General features: G+C 39.7%; 1 protein-coding gene across 3 annotated transcripts in view; it reads left to right on the forward strand.

The window, feature by feature from the left end:
• SLC24A3 (solute carrier family 24 member 3) overlaps nucleotides 1–21,543 on the forward strand; it is a 207,304-nt gene that overhangs the window by 166,462 nt on the left and 19,299 nt on the right. For 2 of the 3 annotated variants that reach the window (XM_081950254.1, XM_081950256.1), the window contains 8 exons: nucleotides 435–460; nucleotides 1,233–1,286; nucleotides 2,648–2,793; nucleotides 8,782–8,942; nucleotides 9,747–10,020; nucleotides 14,579–14,745; nucleotides 16,389–16,503; nucleotides 19,967–20,079. In XM_081950254.1, the coding sequence (XP_081806380.1) occupies nucleotides 435–460; nucleotides 1,233–1,286; nucleotides 2,648–2,793; nucleotides 8,782–8,942; nucleotides 9,747–10,020; nucleotides 14,579–14,745; nucleotides 16,389–16,503; nucleotides 19,967–20,079 (1,056 nt within the window). The remainder of the gene's footprint in view (nucleotides 1–434; nucleotides 461–1,232; nucleotides 1,287–2,647; nucleotides 2,794–8,781; nucleotides 8,943–9,746; nucleotides 10,021–14,578; nucleotides 14,746–16,388; nucleotides 16,504–19,966; nucleotides 20,080–21,543) is intronic. The other variant, XM_081950255.1, reaches the window with a different exon arrangement.

The raw sequence follows: 21,543 nt of genomic DNA on the forward strand, positions 1-21,543 counted from the left end.
GTTCACAGTGCAAAGTGAGAGAATCTCATGTGTTGCACGTGCAACTACTTAGCGGAACTTTATATCCCACTTATTTGCCTTTCTGTATGATTTAATATGTGCATTTTATTTAAAATTAGATATATTACTGTTGGATAGTTAAATTGGAAACTCAAACTCTGAAATGGTATTTATAAATATAACTGTGATTTATTTAAACTCTGCCTTTTTCCTCTAATTCACATGTTAATTTAAAACAAAAATTACATGTAATGTATGTAGTTCTACATTACAGATGCTTAAGCAGTCTGAGAGAATGAAATGTGTAGAATAATTTGGGTTACAGAGCCAGCATAAAATGCTAAGATATGAGATTCTTTTTTAAAAAGCAAAAGATATTTTATTAGCAGTTCCTCAGAGTAATATGTATTTTTTTTTTCATTTTTTCCCCTCAGTTTATTTATGATGAAAAAGTTGTTTGGTAAGTAGTACAGTTGTCATTTGCCAATTAAAAAAAGTAGAAAAACCAGTGTTCTGCTAAACTGCCCAGGGACCAATTTCCGTCCTTCAGGACAGCTAAATAATAGAATGATTTGTCTAAATCTTTTTTTTTAATTAAAAGAGAAAACCTTTTTCCCAGGACTTTTGGATCAGCCATCAGGATCAAAGTAATTCTCCCAACCAACCTTAAATGTAATGCCAAATTCACATATCTAAAGAGAAGCTTGGTAATAAGGAATTGGACTGCAGGTTTTAGTGAATGATTACGATGAGCTGTGTCATGTTCTCCATCCATTATATATTGCTCGCTCTTTTGTCAGATGATGCTTCCATTCCAAATAATTGGATTTGGGACACACATAGACTAAGACTTATAGTTTGGCCCAACATTTTAGGGATTTATTCTTCGCACAGTCACATCTCAAGAGAATGAGTACCATCTCAAGGTCAGAGGTTGAAAAGAATTAGCATGCTGTTTTCAGTTGTACGTTTTGCCAGTCACTTTGCTATGCCTTCTCCCTGTCCATCCAGCTTCATTTTTGATACCCCAGATTTCTCCTTTCACTATCATGTGCCAGCTCACTTTCCATAAGCAATATTATTATTAGAGGGTATCTTGCCCTCTATGCTGCACATTTGTCATCATTCACCCTTCCTTGTGTCATTGGCCTGAATTTCAGAAGAAAAGACAATCATAGTCATGGAATTGTGCTGTTTATTTTTTTCCTTTTTTCCCCCTTGGCTGATGACAGGTGGGAGTCCTTAATCCTAGTGCTGATGTACTTCATCTACATTCTTATCATGAAGTAAGTACAATATGTCCTGGCCTGTTTATTATGCCATGTTATTTTATTTTAGACAAATTAATGTTCTTTTGCATCTGCTTGAAAGCTTCTCCTCAGTAGAGTGCAATTTTTGTACACTTTGGCATTTTTATTAGGAGAGACAACTTGCTTCCCATCCATCCCCTTGGCTTCTCCACTTTCTGTCATTGCTCATCCTACTCTCATATTAGCAAAATATGAGAAAAAAACCTGGTCACTGCAAGGTAGCAGAAAATATTTAATATTCTCTTTGTTTCAACCTTGTGGTCATCTGACTTTCTGGAATCCAGATGTGGCAAATCCAGCCATATTGCAGCCTGTCTCATTACTAGCCCACAGCTGGGGGGGGGGAGTGGTTATACAGAATATTTCATAGAATAGACAAACAGAAGATTATTGAAGGAAACAAAAGAGCTCAGTACACAAATATAGCTGGGCTGTATAGAAATATGGGGAACAAATAAATACATCAAGTAAAGCAAAGGCCAAGATTTCTGCAAGCTGAACTCTGCTGTTGATGACTACTTAGACGTGTCTGTGAAGTTACCTTTGCAACAGTACAGAAGTCATTTGCTTTTGTCTCCTTTACAGCCAAGTCTAATTTATAGCCCTGCATTTATTGGTAGCTCCTGTCCAAGTATTAAGCAGGTCTGACTTGGCTTAACTGTTTTGAGATCAGTGAATGTTAATTAATACAAGTCATAGAAACTTGTTTCTACAAGTTTCATCATATGTATTATTTTTACTTTACAAAAATTATCTGTGCTCATTTTCAATATAAACTGTAAATTTATAAACAGGATTTACCTATCCATGAGTTGAATTCTGACTCTCAACATAATCACAAAGCATGCCAAAGCTAGGAGAGGATAGTGTCACGTTTCTGCATAATCAGACTCTTAATAGCAAAAGTGAATAAAAACGTGAACAAAGCAGTAACTTCTGAACCAGGTTAAAATTTGATTCAATTGGCAGGACAAGCAAAATTACGAGGAACATCGCCATGGGACATCCTCATATCACAAAACAAGCTCTTAAAATGAGGGACAGGTTATAGGGCCAGCTGGAGCCAAACTGATTTCTTTCATCATGTAACCAGGCAAAACATCAAATCCTGGGCCTCATGAAAGTGCCCCAATAAGAAGCATTTTCTTTAGCAGTAAAGAAAAAGGTTGCAGGATTGCAAATGGAAGTTGTCTGGGCCTTCCCAAACAATAATTTAAAAGTAGCTGCTCTGCTGCTTCCCCCACCACATTCAGCCAGGAATCTGAAATGAGACCAGGGGTTGTATAGCATCTAACAGTGCTTAAAATAATTCCCAATTCCTTTCCTTTTTTTTGTAGATTTAATGCCAAACTTCAGCATATGTTTGAACGGAGGACAAAGAATGTAACAAATATGGTGAATGGGTTAGCAAATAATACTGAGATGGATGACAACAGTAATTGTGATGCTACAGTGGTATTACTAAAGAAAGGTAACTGTTCCAGTAAGTCAACCTGCTTGCTTGTAGAACATTTAAGGAGCTAGAAACTCAGGGCCAATGTAGGCATTATTTTTGATCCAATTGAATTTCTTCCACGGGATTTCCCATTTTATTTTCCAATCGAATCAATAGCAATAATATGGACCCTCATTTACAAGTCCCAATTCCAAAGCTATTATTTGCTGCACATAGCAACCATTGGGCACAACTGGTTGTGATAAGGTTACTTTCTCTTCTACCCACTCCACTGAACCTAACTGCAATATAAATCAATTTCAAGGAGAGCTCCAAGCAGGGGATAGACGGATGGATGGAAGGAAGGAGAAGGGGAGGGGGGTTTGGCTAGTTTGAGTTAGGTTTTATGAGTACAGTTGAGTAACTCTTTCTCAGCAGATTTTGAAATATTTTACTAGCCTCAGATGTGGTATATATATTTTTTCTATTAACTGTATAAAGGTCTAGTGCTAGTTGAACCAACCGAATTTCCTTTTATAAACTGTTTTAGATGCTTCATATTCTGGCACTGGTTTGTATATCACTATCTCACTGTAAATTAAGTTACATTGAATACAATTTGGAAACTCCTGTATTCATTTTTAGATATTCAGCTTTTCTATACTATATTTATTTTTTATATAATAAGTGAAGTAAACTGTTTTTCTGTTGTCACTAAGCATTCCTTTAATCATTACTTTAGATGCTCTTTCAGATTTAGCTGAAGAATGAGATAGGAAGATCTTAAATAAAATAAAGCGAAGAGGTAAAATGAGTCCATTCTCATTGTCATTAATAGCCATTTTCAAACTTGATGAAGGAAGAAACCAAACTTCATTTGCTCAAAGAGTTAACAAATTACTCAGCTTTTTCTGCTAATAGCGGAAATAACTGAGCAGTCTTACATCCTCTTTCCCATTCCTCCCTTTACCATGTCTACTTTCGCAAGTCTTCTCAGCCTGTCTCTCTCCCTCCCTCTCATTTGCCTGCTTGTCCTTAGATAGGCAGCAGAAGTGCTGTATCACTAGCATTAGCATCCTTCAAAGTCGGCTGAATGAATCATGGGAGCACACAGCTAAAGAGAAACCTCTTGTCAATATTTAAGGGTTCATGTGGAGCTGCAAGTGTTCTTCAGCCCCCTTAGCAGAATCTGGATGTGGAGTGGCAACTATGGGCCAATTCTGGCACAACAGTGTTATAAAGTAAACTTAGTGTGATGTCTTAGCATTACATCTGAAGCAGGTCATTAATTTGTTCAACAAGCGATTATGAAAAATCCTGGTTTAGCAGTATGTATGGACAAAATCTCTAATCTCAGATTGTGGGGAAGTACATGAAGAGAGGGCCTCCACTTATACATAAACTTGCCAAAAAAGGAGTAGGCAATTTGGGGAACTAAGACAGTAGCCATTTTTACCTTTTTTAGAAAGTTAATGTTATTAGGACAAAAGTGGGAACTTTTAAGTAAAGGCAAAATTTATTTATTTATTTATTTATTTATTTCTTAGATTTTTAGACCGCCCCCTCTCCCAAAAAGGGACTCGGGGCAGTGACTTGGACTCAAGTTCTTTGGCAACAGTATAGAAGTAGTTGGATGCTATCTTTCCCTGATATGTTTTTCAATTTCCTAGTATACATTTCATCTCTCGGATTCCCTGGTTAACTCTCACCACCCAAGCACAAAACCAGTTCCAACCCTGCTTAGCTTCCAAGACTTCCAGAACACATGACCATGGGGATGCGGCAGTGATCATAAATGGGAAAAACCAATAATAAGTTATTTTTCTCAGTGCTATTGTAACTTCAAATGGTCCCTAAACAAATAGTTGTAAGTTGAGGACTACTGTACAAACAAAAATAGAAAAGTATTTCTTAATAGACTTGTATAGGATTCTATATGGTGGAGGAAGCGGAGACTCAGGGGGTTTTTAGTCAATTGTTTTTTAAATTCTTTTAGGGGTTCAGGGGTTGGGGGGTGGGTGGGTCAGATCAGGAGCGATGACGAAGCCAGGTCACCAGGTGGGGTCTTGAGCAGAAGGAGCAGAGAGGAGGAGGGGGGAGAGGATATCATTCCTATACAGGGCTCCTTGATTCCAACGGTCGTAGGGAGGGGCAGATACGAGGACAGATTAACAACTCGCAGTCGGTTGGGAGACCGTGGGTGCTGGTTACACCCGGTCGCTTGTACCAACCCCCGCGTTCTAGGTGGTCAGGATTTGCAGGCCCAGGGCCTGAGGCTGCTGTTATGCAATGCGAGGTCCGTTATCAATAAGGCCCCCCTCATTCATGATCTAATTTTGGAGGGGGAGCCAGACCTCGCGGGAATAACGGAAACCTGGTTGGGCCACGAGGGAGGGTTACCCCTCGTGGAGATGTGCCCACCAGGTTACCAAGCATTTCACCAGCCCCGGGCCCGGGGAAGGGGCGGTGGGGTAGCAGTGATTATCCGGGAGGACTTAGAGCCGAGGGAGTCCACTGTGCCACAGACGTCCGGATGTGAATCCCTTGTTGTGAAATGGGGCCCTGGGAGGCAGTTGGGCCTGCTGATAGTATACCTGGCTCCCCGCCATACATCAGCGACCCTGCCTGAGCTCCTCGAGCTAATCTCATCGGTGGCGGTTGAGACCCCCAAACTTTTAGTAATGGGGGACTTTAACCTGCCGTCAGTGGGAGAAGCTTCAGAGGGGGTTCGGGAGTTCATGGCTTCCATGACAGCCATGGACCTGACTCAAATGATTCAGGGCCCGACACACGAGGGAGGTCACACCTTGGACCTCGTTTTTGTCTCTCGCCAGTGGTTGAGTGATCTGGGAGGAGTGAATTTAACCATCACTCCTCTATCATGGTCAGATCACTCACTCCTCCGACTTGACTTCCCTGGTGCTACCCCTCGCTGCGGGGAGGCGGAACCGGAAAACACTAGATGGTTCCGCCCCAGGCGCTTAATGGAACCAGATAGGTTCCAGACGGAGCTTGGGCCACCTCCTGCAGCCCTGACCCGCCCTCGGGTAGAGGACCTGGTGGCCGCGTGGAATAATGCGACTACCGGGGCCTTGAACCGGGTGGCGCCTTTGCGGCCTCTCCGGCGGCAACGATCCACCCTGGCTCCTTGGTTCACCGAGGAGCTAAGGGTGATGAAGCGCCGCAAGAGATGCCTAGAGAGTCGTTGGAGATCCTCCCGATCCGAATTGGACCGAGCACAGGTACGAGCCCATTTAAGGACGTACCTAGTGGCATTGAGAACGGCTAAACGTCGATACTGTGCCGCTCTCATTGCATCCGCAGAGAACCGCCCTGCCGCCCTGTTTCGGGTGTCCCGCTCCCTTCTGTTTCAGAGGCCGCGGGAGGCCCCTCTACAGGGTAGAGCAGAGGAGTTTGGGAAATACCTGCTGGATAAAGTCGCTCAAATCCGGAAGGATTGGGTCCCCTTCAGTGGCCCAGTCGAGATGCCAGTGGCGAGTCTTGAGAAACCTTTTTGGGAGGAGTTTGACTTGGTTGCCATCGAGGATTTGGACAGATTGCGTGGACGACTGCGACCTACCACATGTTTGCTGGACCCGTGTCCCTCCTGGCTTGTACTGGCTTCCTGGGAGGTTACACGCGACTGGCTCCTGGGCCTAGTGAACGCTTCGTTGGGTGAGGGGTCTCTCCCGGCCGCCTTGAAAGAGGCGGTGGTGAGACCCTTGCTCAAGAAGCCTTCCCTGGACCCTACGGAGCTGGCCAATTATCGTCCTGTCTCCAACCTTCCCTTTTTGGCGAAGGTTGTAGAGAGTGTGGTGGCTTCTCAGTTCCCACGACATCTGGAGGAGAATGATTATCTAGACCCGCGCCAGTCCGGCTTTCGCCCTGGGCACAGCACTGAGACGGCCTTGGTCGCGTTGGTAGACGATCTCTGGAGGGCCAGAGATAGGGGTTGCTCCTCTATCCTGGTCCTATTAGACCTCTCGGCGGCTTTTGATACCATCGACCATGGTATCCTGTTGCACCGACTGGAGGGGTTGGGGGTCTGGGGCACCGTTTTGCGGTGGTTCGGCTCCTACCTCTCCGGCCGGACGCAACGTGTGTTGGCAGGGGGGCAGAGGTCGACCCTAAGCCCCCTTACTTGTGGGGTGCCACAGGGGTCGGTCCTCTCGCCGCTCCTGTTCAACACATACATGAAGCCGCTGGGTGAGATCATCCGTGGTTTCGGGGTGGGATATCATCTGTACGCTGATGATACTCAGCTGTACATTTCCACCCCGAACCACCCCAACGAGGCCATCGAAGTGATGTCCCGGTGTGTGGAAGCCGTACGGGTCTGGATGGATGACAACCGACTCAGGCTCAACCCTTCCAAGACGGAGTGGCTGTGGGTTCCGGCCCCCCGGTTCAACCAGATAAGTCCATCTCTGGCCATTGGGGGCATTCAACTTGCCCCCGTGGAGCGGGCGTGCAATTTGGGCGTCCTCCTGGATGCCAGGCTGTCCATGGATGAACATGTGACAGCCGTGGCCAGGGGGGCGTTCCACCAGGTCCGCCTGGTGCGCCAATTGCGCCCCCTATTGGACCGGGACGCCTTACGCACAGTCACCCATGCGCTGGTGACGTCTCGCCTGGACTACTGTAACGCTCTCTACATGGGGCTCCCCTTGAAATGCACTCGGAGACTGCAGTTGGTCCAGAATGCGGCCGCGCGGGTGATTATGGGGAGTACCAAGTACTCCCATGTGACACCTCTCCTGCGCGAGCTGCACTGGCTCCCTGTGGTCTATCAAGTGCGTTTCAAGGTTTTGATTACGATCTTTAAAGCGCTCCATGGCTCAGGACCTAGTTACCTGCGGGATCGTATTCTGCCCCATACATCCCTACGACCCATCCGCTCGCACAGAGAGGGACTTCTCCAGGTGCCGTCTACCAGACAGTGCCATGGGGCGGCGCCTAGGAGCAGAGCCTTCTCTGTGGCGGGCCCAGCCCTGTGGAATGACCTCCCCCCGGATATTAGGACTACTACTGACCTCCGCTCCTTCCGTGTCAAGCTCAAGACCCACCTTTTCCAAATAGCTGGCCTGGCTCGACCATAACTTAGTAACGCTCCTGATGGGTTTTTTAATTTGGTAATTTTATTAGGGGATTTTAAATTGTGTTTTTTAACTGTCTTTCACTTAAGTCCATCTTCCTCCATGCACATATGTATATGTCTCTGTTTTTGTATATATGTTTGTCTTATGTGTATTTTTTATCTGCTTGATTGTACGCCGCTCCGAGTCCTTCGGGAGAGGGTTGCGGCTAATCAAATAAAATTATTATTATTATTATTATTATTATTATTATTATTATTATTATTATTATTATTACTATTAATCACAACAGTACTCCATCTGTTTACATGTGCAGCTAAAAACCTTTTTAGATGTAGTAAGAAAAATTATCTGGAGGACAATGCCCTATTATATTCTACTTTGGAAACTAAGCTGCTGTTTACATTAGGAGTCTGAATGGCTCAAACAATAATATTAAATATTTTGCAATTTGTTACATCTGCAGCTTACCATGTAGCATAAAATATAGATCAGCAGTGTCGAGAGCATAGTGGATTATTATTCTAGTCTGTAAGCAGGTTAGGAACAAAAATATGTAATTTATCAAATTAAGCATCCATATACCTCTGGTACAGTATATATCCATAAATTATCATTTTAAAGTTACCTACAATTTATTTTTCTGTTATAAATTATATATAAATATCTAGAATTTTGTAGTGTTTATCAAAAAATATATTTGGCCAACATTAGCAGATAGAAAATATGATAATAGAAGCAAAAGACAGTGGTGAATGGACTCAATACATGTAGATTTTTCAGAATTAATTATTGTATGTTTTTAAAAATTAGGGAGATGCTACTAAAATGTTAAATGGAATTAAGGCCAAAAATATCATATTTTGTAGAACTTTCAGATAAGAAAAATTGATGATGCAAAAGACCTTTTCCTTCCAATTCTGTTAATTTTTTTAAAAAGGAAATTTCCACCGCAAAGCCTCTGTAATCATGGTGGATGAGTTGCTGTCTGCATATCCACACCAGCTATCCTTTTCAGAGGCTGGACTCCGGATTATGATCACAAGTCACTTTCCTCCCAGAACCCGGCTCTCCATGGCCAGTCGCATGTTGATCAACGAGGTATTTACTAGGTTTTATTCAAATGTTACAAACACCCCTTTCTCCTGCTCCAACTATTAACTTTTGCCACCTTTCATCCTGCTCAGAAAGCATTATCTTAGCAGGAATAAAGCAGGAAAGGAATGGTGTCTTCTGCTCAATCCTAATTTTCTCCTGCCTGTGGGGATGACAATTTAACCCAGAAGGCTTCGTTTGTACCTTGATAACTTCATACTAACAGGAGTTTGGTTAGTCAGAATTTGTGGTTCATATAACACAGTAAAAGCACTACATTCTGAGTCTGCTTGCAGCACTCGGTTATAAGAGGACATAAAGGGAGTATTTGGATCAGCAGGCTGTCAATTCCTGGGAAACCAGAATTTGATATGGTATGTAATAAACTGACTCCTCCCATACACTTCCAGAATCTTTGTCATTGGGATGGCATCATTAGCCTTTGGAGCTCTTATAATAGTTCAGGTTTCTCAAAAATCAATCAGCACTAAATCTCTGGTTATTTGCAAACATATTTAAAGCTAAAAGATTAATAATTATTTAAAAATAAAACATTCTCTGTCTATTCAAGTGCTATTGAATTCAGCCTTTTATATGCTTCCCATGGAATGAGTATACAAGGCTTAAGGCATCAATAAAAGTTAAATATGCTTTAAAATCACAATGTTGTGACATCATATTGGCATCAGTCAAATATTTTTGAACAAATAATTTGGTCATTTCGTTTTGCACATCTCTTTATCTTTTCATTCGGTTTATTTGTGTTTTTAAAATTCCTGCAGATTTCACTTTGTTTTTGTTTTCTTCCAGAGACAAAGATTAATCAACAGCCGAGTGTATACCAATGGAGAATCAGAGATAGCCATCAAGGTCCCTTTCAAACATACCATGGAGAATGGATCAGGGCTCAGCAACTCTGCTAAAGGAAGCACGAATGGAACCAGAAGAGATGAGGAGGCTGCTGAGGGTGGCAATGAAACAGAGAATGAAAATGATGACAATGAAAACAATGAGAATGATGAGGAGGAGGAAGATGATGATGATGATGATGACCAAGGACCTTACACTCCTTTTGATCCACCATGTAAGAAATTCCTTTGTTTCTACCTATCTTTTCTTAACATTTCAAATCCTTATCTTTCATAATTCCTTAATGATGAAATAGGGTATCTAATTTCATCTTTATAATCGTCTAAACTTTCCCTTCCCTTCAATTCTTTTCCCATACAGACAAAATTAATTCAAATTAATTTACTGTTCTTAAATAATTGTATTCTTTGATGCCTTGTAGGAAAAAGGGAAATAATAAATGCCAAATATTCTTTTCTATATTCAGGGCTTTGTAGTATTTGACAGTTTAAAGTAGTTTTCCCTTTTGAGTTAAGATAGGCAACGCAGTGTTTCTCAGAAGTTTTAGACTTCAACTTCCACCAACCCTAGCAAGAATGGGATTGTGGATCTTGTTCTAAATATTTTGTGTAGCACCAAGTTGCCTTCTCATCTTCTAGGGGAAAATCTTACAAAATCCTCCTATATTGTTTTATATTATATTTATGTTTTCCATTTCCAAAGAATAATGTTACAGGTCTATGGACTCTTGAAGAAATTTCAGAAATGTTTGTGTTTTTGCTTTAGTTATTAAGCAATTAATATTTATTGCGATGAAAGCAAAATATGAATTAGCAAACATTTCTGTTTTGGCTCTTCCTGATAGGATGTTTTGGAATTAGAGCAGTCCCTCCTTTTGAATGCTGCTGGTTGCAAAGCTTTTGTAATGAGTGAGTAATGTTACTGACATCTCATGTGCTACCACTAACACTGGAGAGGGGAGGACAGTAAAACCTTCTGACCTTCTGGAAAGCTACTTCTGCACTGAAAGCATCCATGAAATACTTCCTGTTTCTTTGCCTAACTGAGGAAGAATTGAGAATTCTCTGTAGCCAACTTGCAAAGGGTCTAATGCTGTGGCCTAGAGAAACTAGAGAACCTTTGAAAAATACTAAAAGAAGAAATGATTATTTGATTATTTAAAATAAAAATGGTGAATATTGTGAAATGGAAACTGAAAAGATAATCTTGCATTGCAATTTGGCAGCAATAAACATGCTCATACTTCGTTGGGCTTTGTCACCTTTCCAATCTAGAGTTTCTAATAAGGAATCAACTGTCTAAGGTGGGGGCAAGGGTAGGTTCCTGCCAGTTCTAACCTCTTCTATAGAAGAGGTTCCACAAATCTATAGTACAGTTTAGAACCGGTTCCAGCTCCCTCCCTCCCCCAGCCCGTCCGCACATTGTCAGGATGAAGAGCGAGAGGAGGAATTCTGGGAGTTGAAGTCCACAAGTCTTAAAGCTGTCAAGTTTGAACACCCCTGGGGGTTTTTTTTCTAAAGGGTTAGGGGTGCAAGGGTCTTGTAACTTGACAGCTTTAAGACTTGCGTGCTTCAATGCCAGAGTTTCTGAGCCAACATTTTAGTTGCTAACCAAGAGCGTTAAGTGAGTTTCACCACATTTTACAACTTGGCCACGCCCACCCAGTCACATGACCAGCAAGCCACTCCGACAAAGCAGGCCACACCTACAGAAGAGGTTCTAAAAAATTTTGAAACCCACCACTGGGCGGTGGTTCCCAACCCCTGAGCCACGGCCCATTGCCAGGCCTTCTGCCCTTCGGAACTGGGCCATGCAAGTGGCGGGCAAGTGCATGCATACACATGCCTAACCCCACTTGTGTGACTTGTGAGTAAGTGTCTGCATACACGCATGCCTACCACTTGCCTAAATGAGGCTGCACGCATGAGTGCTTGCCCACCGTTCATGTGTAACCATGCCCTCTCTTCCCCCTGCCATTCTGCAAAGCTGGAAAGGTTGAGGAACTCTGGTCTAAGGGCCCCATAACTTGGTTTTACTATTTGCTGATTAATCATTATGGTTGCTATTGTACTTATGTTGTGGATGTTTTAATTGTTTTAAAGCTTTTAATTGTTTTATAGTATTAGAGGTATAAGCCACCTAGAATCCCCTGGTTGAGGTGGTAGCTATAGAAATTGAATAAATTGAATAAATAAATCTTTGAATTTTTAATTTTATAGAATGGAAGGCCATATTTCCTACCAAAAAAAGGATTTTAAATTGTACTTAAAATGATCTGATCAGGGTCCCTGAATTTAGTACACCAGCCAGCAGTATTCCATAACCGTGTGAGGTGTTGTGGGACCAAGTATTGTTCCATTGAAATAGAAAATGAATGGAAGGTGCACCAGCACTTGAATTGAAAATATCAGTAGGAGCCTTCAGTTTAGGTTGTAAAGTTTGCAACATGCTCCATGTTGCATGATGGAGATCTTGTTGATTTGTGTAAAGTCTGCCTTTTGCACTAGATTTATCTCACAGTTCACATAAGTTCATTGATCTCTGCTGCTCTGGTAAAGAAATAATCAGGCATAAGAGAGATTCCATTCTTCTACTGAAAAAAGAAAAGAAACACAGCAGTATTTAGAGAAGCAGGACTCACTCAAGTAGGTTTTTTTGTAGATTGCTATTATCATAAGGAATTGTATCTTTAATGATTAAAAGGAGAGAGAACAGCTTGCCATTGTCTTCATTATTAGCACTAGGTATTAGAAATTGTAGAATGAAAAGAGCTTGTTTGAGTCCCTCTAGCCTTTTCAGGATGGTGTCCTGCTCATTCTTAAGCATTTGTGAAAAAGCATTTGATGGGGTTAAATGCACCCTATTACAGATTGACTGTTAGTTTAATGAAAATCACTTTCCCTTCAACTGACAAGACAGGCTTGAAGGGGGAATTATCAAGGTTGTTTTCATTTTATTATTGTATACATCTTTTGTAATGCATGTATCATTTTGTATACAAGGTTGTCCTTTCATTAGAGTTAATACAATTCAAATTCTTGGGAATTACATTCTGAGTCCCATACTCAGTTACCAATATTCTCCTTTTAGATGTTGCTCTTTGATGCCATCTTGAGGCTATGCTTGGTAAAATACTGGTCCAAGCAAATGTTGGGAGGAGACTCTCTAGTGCAAGCCATATACTCCTAAAAAGTAACATTTCTTCACAGCAGCACCAAATTTCTTCTTACGAATGAAGATGAATATAGATGTTCCTCTTTTTCTTTCCTTTTTAACTTATATTCATTCCCTACATGTTACACTGGACAACACTTTTTTCTCAAAAGTTTTGCTTCCTGAAAAACTTTTGAGGATAATGATAGATCCCTTCAAACTAAACAAAAACATAACTCCAGAATGACTATCACATAGGAATCTTGAGAAGTAATAAATTAACTTTTAATGACTACGAAGTATTTACAATGCATTTAATGACTATAATGTATTTAATTGTTTCTGACATGCTGCATGAGTTCAACAGGTCTAAAAGTGTTTTGTTGCTGATTTTCATTTGCACTCGGTGTCCAATGCATCTCACTGCAGTGTCCAACAATAGTCAGCCAGCATTGATGAATTTCAGTTGCCCTGATACTGTTTTTCCATTGTGGCAATGTCTCAGTGAAAACTTTCACCATATTCACAATGATTCCTTGTAGATTTTCAGGAAAGTGAATACAACATGGGTGAATGCATAAAACAAATTTTTAGTGACATGTTGTATTTCATGGTTTTTTAATGCTGCAGGAAGCTTATTAACCAGCTGAATGTAGGTTGATGCTCTGCAGTTGCCATTAACATTCTCAATGACATCCTTAAATGCTTTCCAGGATTTTCTTTGACCCCACTAACAGATCTTTGAACCACTTGTCATTGATGAAATATCTGATATGTAGACCAACAAATTTGCCTTCCTTAATTGTGGCATCAGTTATTCTTGGAAATATCTGTCTCAAATAATGAAAACCTTCCTTGTTAATCTCCTTCATAAAAATTTTCATGAGTCCAAATTTTATGTAAAGCAGAGCCAAAAATATCTTTGTCAGGTCAAAAAGTGGGTCATGTGCCACATTTTTATGTCCTGGAATTCTAATTCTTTCAGAGTAGCCTTTTCTTTTTAATTTAATGTGACTCTCTTGCATGACTGTCCCATTTGCATATGTAGCAACGTTACTTGATATATCGGAGCTGCATTCCAAGTAGAACCACTACTTTTATATTTCCACGAATATTCCAGTTGTACTTGGTGTACTGGGTGTGCTTTAACAACAGTTCCACATTTTGTATGTTTCTTTCATGTGTCCAACATGAACTAAAGGGTGTACATTGCTGTTCTGTAAAAACATAGTTTATATAAAACAATATGTGATAGATTAAATTGCAGATTATTTTAATAATTAGCAGCAAAAACCCTGTAAAATACATCCAGGAGTGTTCAGGAAGAAAAATCTTTGTTGCCCAGAATTATTTTAGACTGCTGGACTTTGACTATTGTTATAAAGTCTATAAAGATATATCCATCCATCCATCCATCCATCCATCATCTCATGTGTCTCTATCTTTTCTGCAATATATGAAAACTTGCTGACCTGAATTACTCAGATATCTCTACTTTTGACTAAGCATATTTTCCACCGCTGTTTTTAGCATAGCTTTGATTATTTATAAAAATGTGGCTTAAGAAGTGCAAGTAAAGTTCTTCGATTCTTATAAAATGTATTGATTTATTTTTACAGCTGGCATCATAGAAATTATCAAGTGGCTCTTCACCTGGCCTCTATCTTTGCTCCTATACTTCACGGTGCCCAACTGTAGCAAACCCCACTGGGAGAAGTGGTTCTTGGTCACTTTTGCTTCCTCTACACTCTGGATTGCAGGCTTTTCCTATATAATGGTCTGGATGGTACGTATTAAGCTTGAGTAAGATAGATTCAGTAGATGCATTGCTTTCTCACAGTAAAATCTACCCTTCGTTTTCAGCACTAATCAGCCAGAAGTTCATAAGGAAAATATTATTATCCTCCCAACAGTTGCCAATAATCAGTGAAATGATGCCAGGAGTGACAAACCTCATACCTCAGTGTCCTTGTGGCCCCTCCTTGGTTAATAGTCCTTGCCATCCCTTCATCACAATTGCAAAAAACCAGAAATACCATTTTCTGCCATTTTGAGTTAGGAAAAGCTCACAACTATGGTGTGTATCTTAAAACAGGCTTGTGGGCATTCCCTTCCCCACAAATCTCAGGAAAAACAAAATTCTGGACTAGTCCATTTGTTCCACCTCTCCCAAATAATTATACCTAATCTTACAAGACAGGAAAATTTATACAATCAGTCTATTCTATGTGCGTTTGCCAAATCTTTTTTGTAAAAATCCACATCCTCTAGCCAATCCTAACAAGTTGCCCTCCTCTGAGTACTTCAAGGCAATCTAAAGAGGTCTCCTTTAAACCAGGAGGCATCTTGTGCTCTGGGAAGCATTTATCTCACTAAATAAAACATCTTTACTCTCAGCTAGAAATCACAAAAGAAGTTGAGCAAGGATCCATGGGACTAGTTATAGAGCATATCCTCTAAGGAGACAGTGATTAAAGCATCACAGTTGAAATCTAACTATTGTTAGCTATTAAACACCATCATATATAGTTGACTATATATGAAAGATGTCACCCAGATAATCTGAATATATCATATTTTGTCAGCAAAATATTAAAAGTAGTACGAACCCCTTGATATTCTCTAAAACAATTTTAGGAAGAAGGAATAGGAGTCACAAATCAGCCACTTACAACCTGAAACAACTTAGCAGATCATAAGGTTGTGGGTGCCATATGCACAGGGAAAAAAACCCCTCTCAAGGCCTGCTTATTTGCACTACATCACTGTAGTACTAATCTTGGTTATGGACTGGTCATTGCCTGCAATGAAGATTATTCTCCTTTCACAAGCCATGAAGTGGTTTTTAAGCTGTGGTTCTTAAATTCTGTTTTTCCTCCATCTGGCCTCTACCCTAGTAGCATCCAACCTTTTGGGCACCAAGGACCGGTTCCACAGAAAAACCAGAGGGGATGTGGTTTTGCATGCTGCCTGCATCCCGCAGATAGGATTTTATTTGTTTGCACGACCTGATTGCTGGCATGCTGCGGACCTGTGCCAGTCCATGGACTAGAGGTTGGGGACCCCTACTCTAGCAGTCTGTCTTACCATGTTAGTACCTACAGTTCTTTCTGTATACTGTAGCAGACCAGAGAGTGCACACAGTAACAATTGTTGAGAGTGGTTGCAAGCTCGCTATTCTAGGTTTCATCTATAATATCACACAAACCAGTTGCAGCACAGGCTTCTTGGAATCCAATTAGATCTAATACCTTTTTCAGCCAAAGTGTTCTAATAAGTACTACTGCTCCTGCAGAAAATAGTTGTAGCCACATGATGATCAGTGGGAAAACCTAAAGTGTCTCCATCCACAGAACACCTCACTGAAAACCAAATGGTATTATCTATAATAGTGTTTAAGCAACCTGACAATTCATTTTATTTTTCTAGGTCACAGTCATTGGTTTCACTTTGGGTATTCCAGATGTGATAATGGGGATCACATTTCTGGCAGCTGGAACCAGTGTACCAGATTGTATGGCAAGCCTTATTGTGGCAAGACAAGGTATATTTGTAATTCATTATATATGAATATTACAGAGTTCTTGAAGATATTTAAAAGGCATTCTTTAATTTTGCTTCAGGGTAAAGAAATAACAATTTCTACAATAGAATATATATTCATAATATGGAAAAGAGTGGTCTCTGTTCAGATAGGTAGCCAAAAAATAATAATGAAGACGGATAAGGAAAGTCTCTAAATTTACATGCCCTCTATTTTCTCTTTCCCATCTCTCTTTGGTTTTTTACCATAAGAATGTTATGATGGATTACCCAGATGACAATTTGAAATATAGGGCCACACCTCTGCCTTTTCTTTTTCCTTTACAATTCCATCCTCCTTATTTTTCTTTTCATTTTCTTTCTCTCTTTTTTTATAGCCTTCAGAACACTTTCTGATCATAATTGCTGAAAATCACAGCCTTGACCATTTTATATTTTGGCTCATCTATCTCAATATTAAATGTATTGGTCTAATTTCTAAATTGGAGAGCCCTAGATTTTGTCATCTCTACAACACTATTTGTATTATGCTGGAGACATAATATTCCTGTGATGCAACATATGGCAAAGAATGTGATATTGGTAAACCAAGGCCATGGAAATCACATGACTGCAAGAACAAATATGTCAGCAGCAAGCATGTCAGGTTTAGCACCCATTCCACACTGAATTCTAGCCATACAGGATCTAATTCTGCATTTTAAAAACAGAAAATGAGTAGAAAATTGCAACCAAACATGTTGAAGCTGGAACTATGTGACTCCTTAGTGTTACAGTTTTTTAAGGATTTTTTTAGGATTTTCCATTGCGGTTAGAATTAAAGTAAATTCTAATCCCAGTGCTGGTTTTGACCGTTAGAGCCTTTTATACCACAGGCCAGGTTATTTGAGGGACTGCCTCTTCCCCACTACATCTCATCCCATATGGTCCAACAGGTATGCTGTAGGTCCTATCTGCCAAATAGCTACATCTGGCAGGAGCCAGGAGATGGGCCTTTTCTGCTGTGGCACATACCCTGTGGAACATTATCCTCCCAAAGTGAGATTGGCCCCATCTCTGCCCACCTTCTGGAAGTCCTTCAAAACCTGATTGCATCAACAGGAGGTCACAAGTGAATTGTGATTTGATGTGGTAGCTCCATTGAACATAACTATAATCTCATGCTCTTTTCCAGCATTTTAATGATAATATCCGTTGATTTTTTTAAAATTGATTTTATGGTTTGATTGTAATGGCTCAGAGTCACAGTTTGAGAGATGGGCAGCCAAAAAGAATATGATAAATAAACAAAAATGTTTGTTTCGGTTTTAGTGTTAAGGTTAAATTTCAATTTAATATCAGTCAGGGGAAAATGTAGATTTGAAATCGGGTAAATGTTTTATATTAAGGTTAAATTTAAATTAGGATATTGTATTGGGTATGGTTAAATTAGAGATCAGGGTTATCATTTAAGTTAGTTTTAATGATATTTATGGGCTATATTGTTGGGGTTAGGTTTGTAAATATATATTGTCATGTTGGGGTTAAATCAAGATTATAGTTAGTGTTCAGTCAGGATTATAGTAAAATTTAGCTGAGCCACTTAATGCTGTAATTAAGAGGGGAAAGATTCAAGAAGAAAGACTGAATTTTTAAAATGTGGACATGGGGAAGAGAATTTCTTATTACCCTCTCTCCTAACGTGTCTTTTCTTTTCATTTTCACATACGGTTGTGTTCCTCACAGAATGCATCTATCTCAGAGAATAGGCTACTGCAAGATAGGGGATGACAATAATTTATGGAGGGCAGGTTTATAATCCTGATTGCTGACAGTTACCTTTGTGTTTAAGAAGAGATATAACTTTTCAATACTAGTTTCTTCTCAGCAAATGCTATAGAAGAGTTGCTTTTTGGGGGGGAAATGCTAGACTAAATCAACCCTTTCTCTAATCCTTTAGAATCAATAGCTATTTTCAAATCAAAAGCCACATTGAGAAGTAGGAAGGGGGCAGTAATGGATGGCAACTGGGTTATTAGATTTAATATAGCCTCCCACTCATTGGGCATTGGGTATTGTATAAAATGTAATGCTAAATCAAAACAAACATACAATAAAACAAGACAACCTGGACTAAACAACTATTAAAACAAGCAAGACAACTCATCCCTTGCGTACATTAATCCCAGGCCTGGGACCAAAGCCAGGTTTAAAGGCTTTTCGGAGCCCCAGGAGTGAGAGTGCCATCTTGGCCCCAGCATCTGTGGAGGGATGCTATTCCAGAGGGTGGGGACTGCATCAGAGAAGGCACACTTCCTAGGTTCTGTAAGATGACAACATTTAAAAGAGGAGACCTGGACCACATCCACTCTGCTTGAATGAACCAGACAAGCAGAACAATGGGAGAAGGGCAGGCCCTTAGGTAACCAGGTGCTATGCCATGGAGGGCTTTACATGCAACTATTATCATTGATACAGTTATCACTGTCTTTAGGATACAATAATGGTTGCATTTATTGTTAGTATTCGCTACTAGTGTAATTCAAGTGAAAATAACTCAGCATTATATCACTATTATTTTCATTTTAAAAATCAACATAATTATCATTACCAGGTATTATTAAACAATCAATTGTATCAATTATTATTGAGCCATGGTGGCACAGTGGTTGGAATGCAGTACTGCAGGATACTTCTGTTGACTCCAACTGACTGCAGTTTGACAGTTCAAATCTCACTAGGCTCAAGGTTGACTTAGCCTTCCATCCTTCTGAGGTCAGTAAAATGAGGACCCAGATTGTTGGGGTCAATATGCTGACTCTGTAAACCACTTAGAGAGGGCTGTAAAAGCACTGTGAAGTGGTATGTAAATCTAAGTGCTATTGCTATTATATTTATTAATATTAAAACACATTACAGTAGTTTGGCACATGGTTTCACTAAGCTCATTTCATCTTTAAATCTGTTCTCTCTGTGTTATATTTGTATCTTATTGTCAATGACTCAAAAAGGAAAAAAACAGATTACCTAGAAAACTAGGAATAACCAAATAGACAATACCTCTCTCAGGGAGAAGAAAGGAGAAGAAAGAAAAGAACAGTAGGGTTATAGTCCTTGTGTACTCTAAACTTTGGAGTTTCATGTAAAACTTCACTTTAAACTCTTTATTGAAAGTAATATATATCACACTATTGCTGCATACTAACTACGTTATGCTAATGAGAACAATGACAAAAACAGGATGAACAGGAAGCCTCGAGCATCTTCCCTCCATTTGCCCCAAGAGATAAATATTAGGGAGGCTTTTTAAAATTTCTCTATAATAATATTGTAGTAGTATTTCTCCATTTCTTAACTTCTGCTTATACTTTGTTCTGAAGAAAGCTTACATATGATTTTACAACATCTTAACTGGTCATAATAAAAGCAATGCTTCAGTAGTTCTGTTTTGCAGTAATTCTGAATTATCTATTCTTGTGTTGCAGGAATGGGTGACATGGCCGTTTCTAACTCCATCGGAAGCAATGTCTTTGATATTCTAGTTGGCCTTGGCCTTCCATGGTCTCTACAGACTCTAGCAGTAAACTATGGCTCTGTTGTAAGTTTTACATTTGCCTGAATGAATGCAAATGCATAAGATGAAAGATAACTTTCTAGACAAAAGCAAAACTCGGAAGAAATTAAGAATTAAGGTGGATAAAAATTTTGACTGGTACCATCTTACTGTTAGCAAGGACCCATGACATGGATACAATTAAAAATGATAGCTTCTCTATATACCTTCTCGATGTAACTAAAAAAGTTACCTTTTGGTTTCATTATTTACTATCCCAATCCCAAAAAACTTTTCAGCATCTTATATTTCTTGGTTTCAATAAGAAAATTAAAAGGGATGGTGGGGGAAGCATAAAATGCTATCACCTAGAACAGGTATGTCCATCCCAGAGGTGTGGACTGCTGGACAGGTAATAATTCGACCTTACAAGACACACACACACCCAAAATAAATGAACTAACAAGTTACAGAAAATAGTTTGCAAACTATTATGTCATTAATGCCTACTCTCCATACACTGCTAGACCTCTTAGAAATCTGCCTCAATCCAAATTCCACGATCCTTTTTTAATGGATTTACAGTATATACTTACACAAGCACCATTTCACATCCAGTGCTATTGTACAATACCTGTGTTATTTATTATTATATTTATAATTGATTGTAGAAGATTTACAAGAAAGAAAATAAGAGCTGTTTTCAGAATCACACGTCAAGAAGTCAAAACAAAACAATTCTGTTTACCAAGCTGCAGGGGTACATAAGCTAGTATCCAAGCAGTCAAAATAGAAAAGGGAGCAAATGGGAGCAAGCTACTTTTTAGAGTCGAAACATTGATTGTTTTGCTACTGTGGAACTGGATGTTCACTAGCCATCCAATGTAAAAGTAGCCCTTCCTGGCATAGAGGAAGAAGAAAAATCAGATAATCCCATTGCATTATGAATTGATTTAGACTCACTGATGCAGCCCCAAGAATGGTCCCTGACAAAACGTAAGGAAGAGCATTGCAAAGATGAGAGAAACCTGAGAATAATCCAGTGTGGTTAGATGACCTGAGGGAGAGCTTGAAAAAACACCAGCTGAGTAGAGATGAAATAGTAGTTGCTGCTGCAAGAACTTGTCTTTGTTTAAGAGTAGCTCTTCACTGTCTTAGTTGTGTTAATTTGTCAACACTGATTATCCAACAGCCAGTGAACCCTCCGTTTTCTTCTTGAATCTTAAATTTTGAACCAGATCCCTTGTCTAAGTCTTGAACTGGTTTTGTTTTTGACGTCTGAGCATATTTGCTAACTATGTTTCTCTGGCTACCAGTAATTCTTTTGTACAATGAGATCTTGGACACTATAATTACACATTGCTGTTCCAAATCCTTGATATAGTCCTATATAAATATAGTTAGATAATAAATAAATACAGTAAATAATTCTTATTCATAATGAAAAAGAATGTGCCTTTGAGAGCAGTATTACTAGAAAAAAATAAACAGCATTAATTTGAACTGATC

Source organism: Natrix helvetica (assembly GCF_964273705.1).
Source record: "Natrix helvetica genome assembly, chromosome: 4".
In the NCBI taxonomy this organism is placed as follows: Eukaryota; Metazoa; Chordata; class Lepidosauria; order Squamata; family Natricidae; genus Natrix; species Natrix helvetica.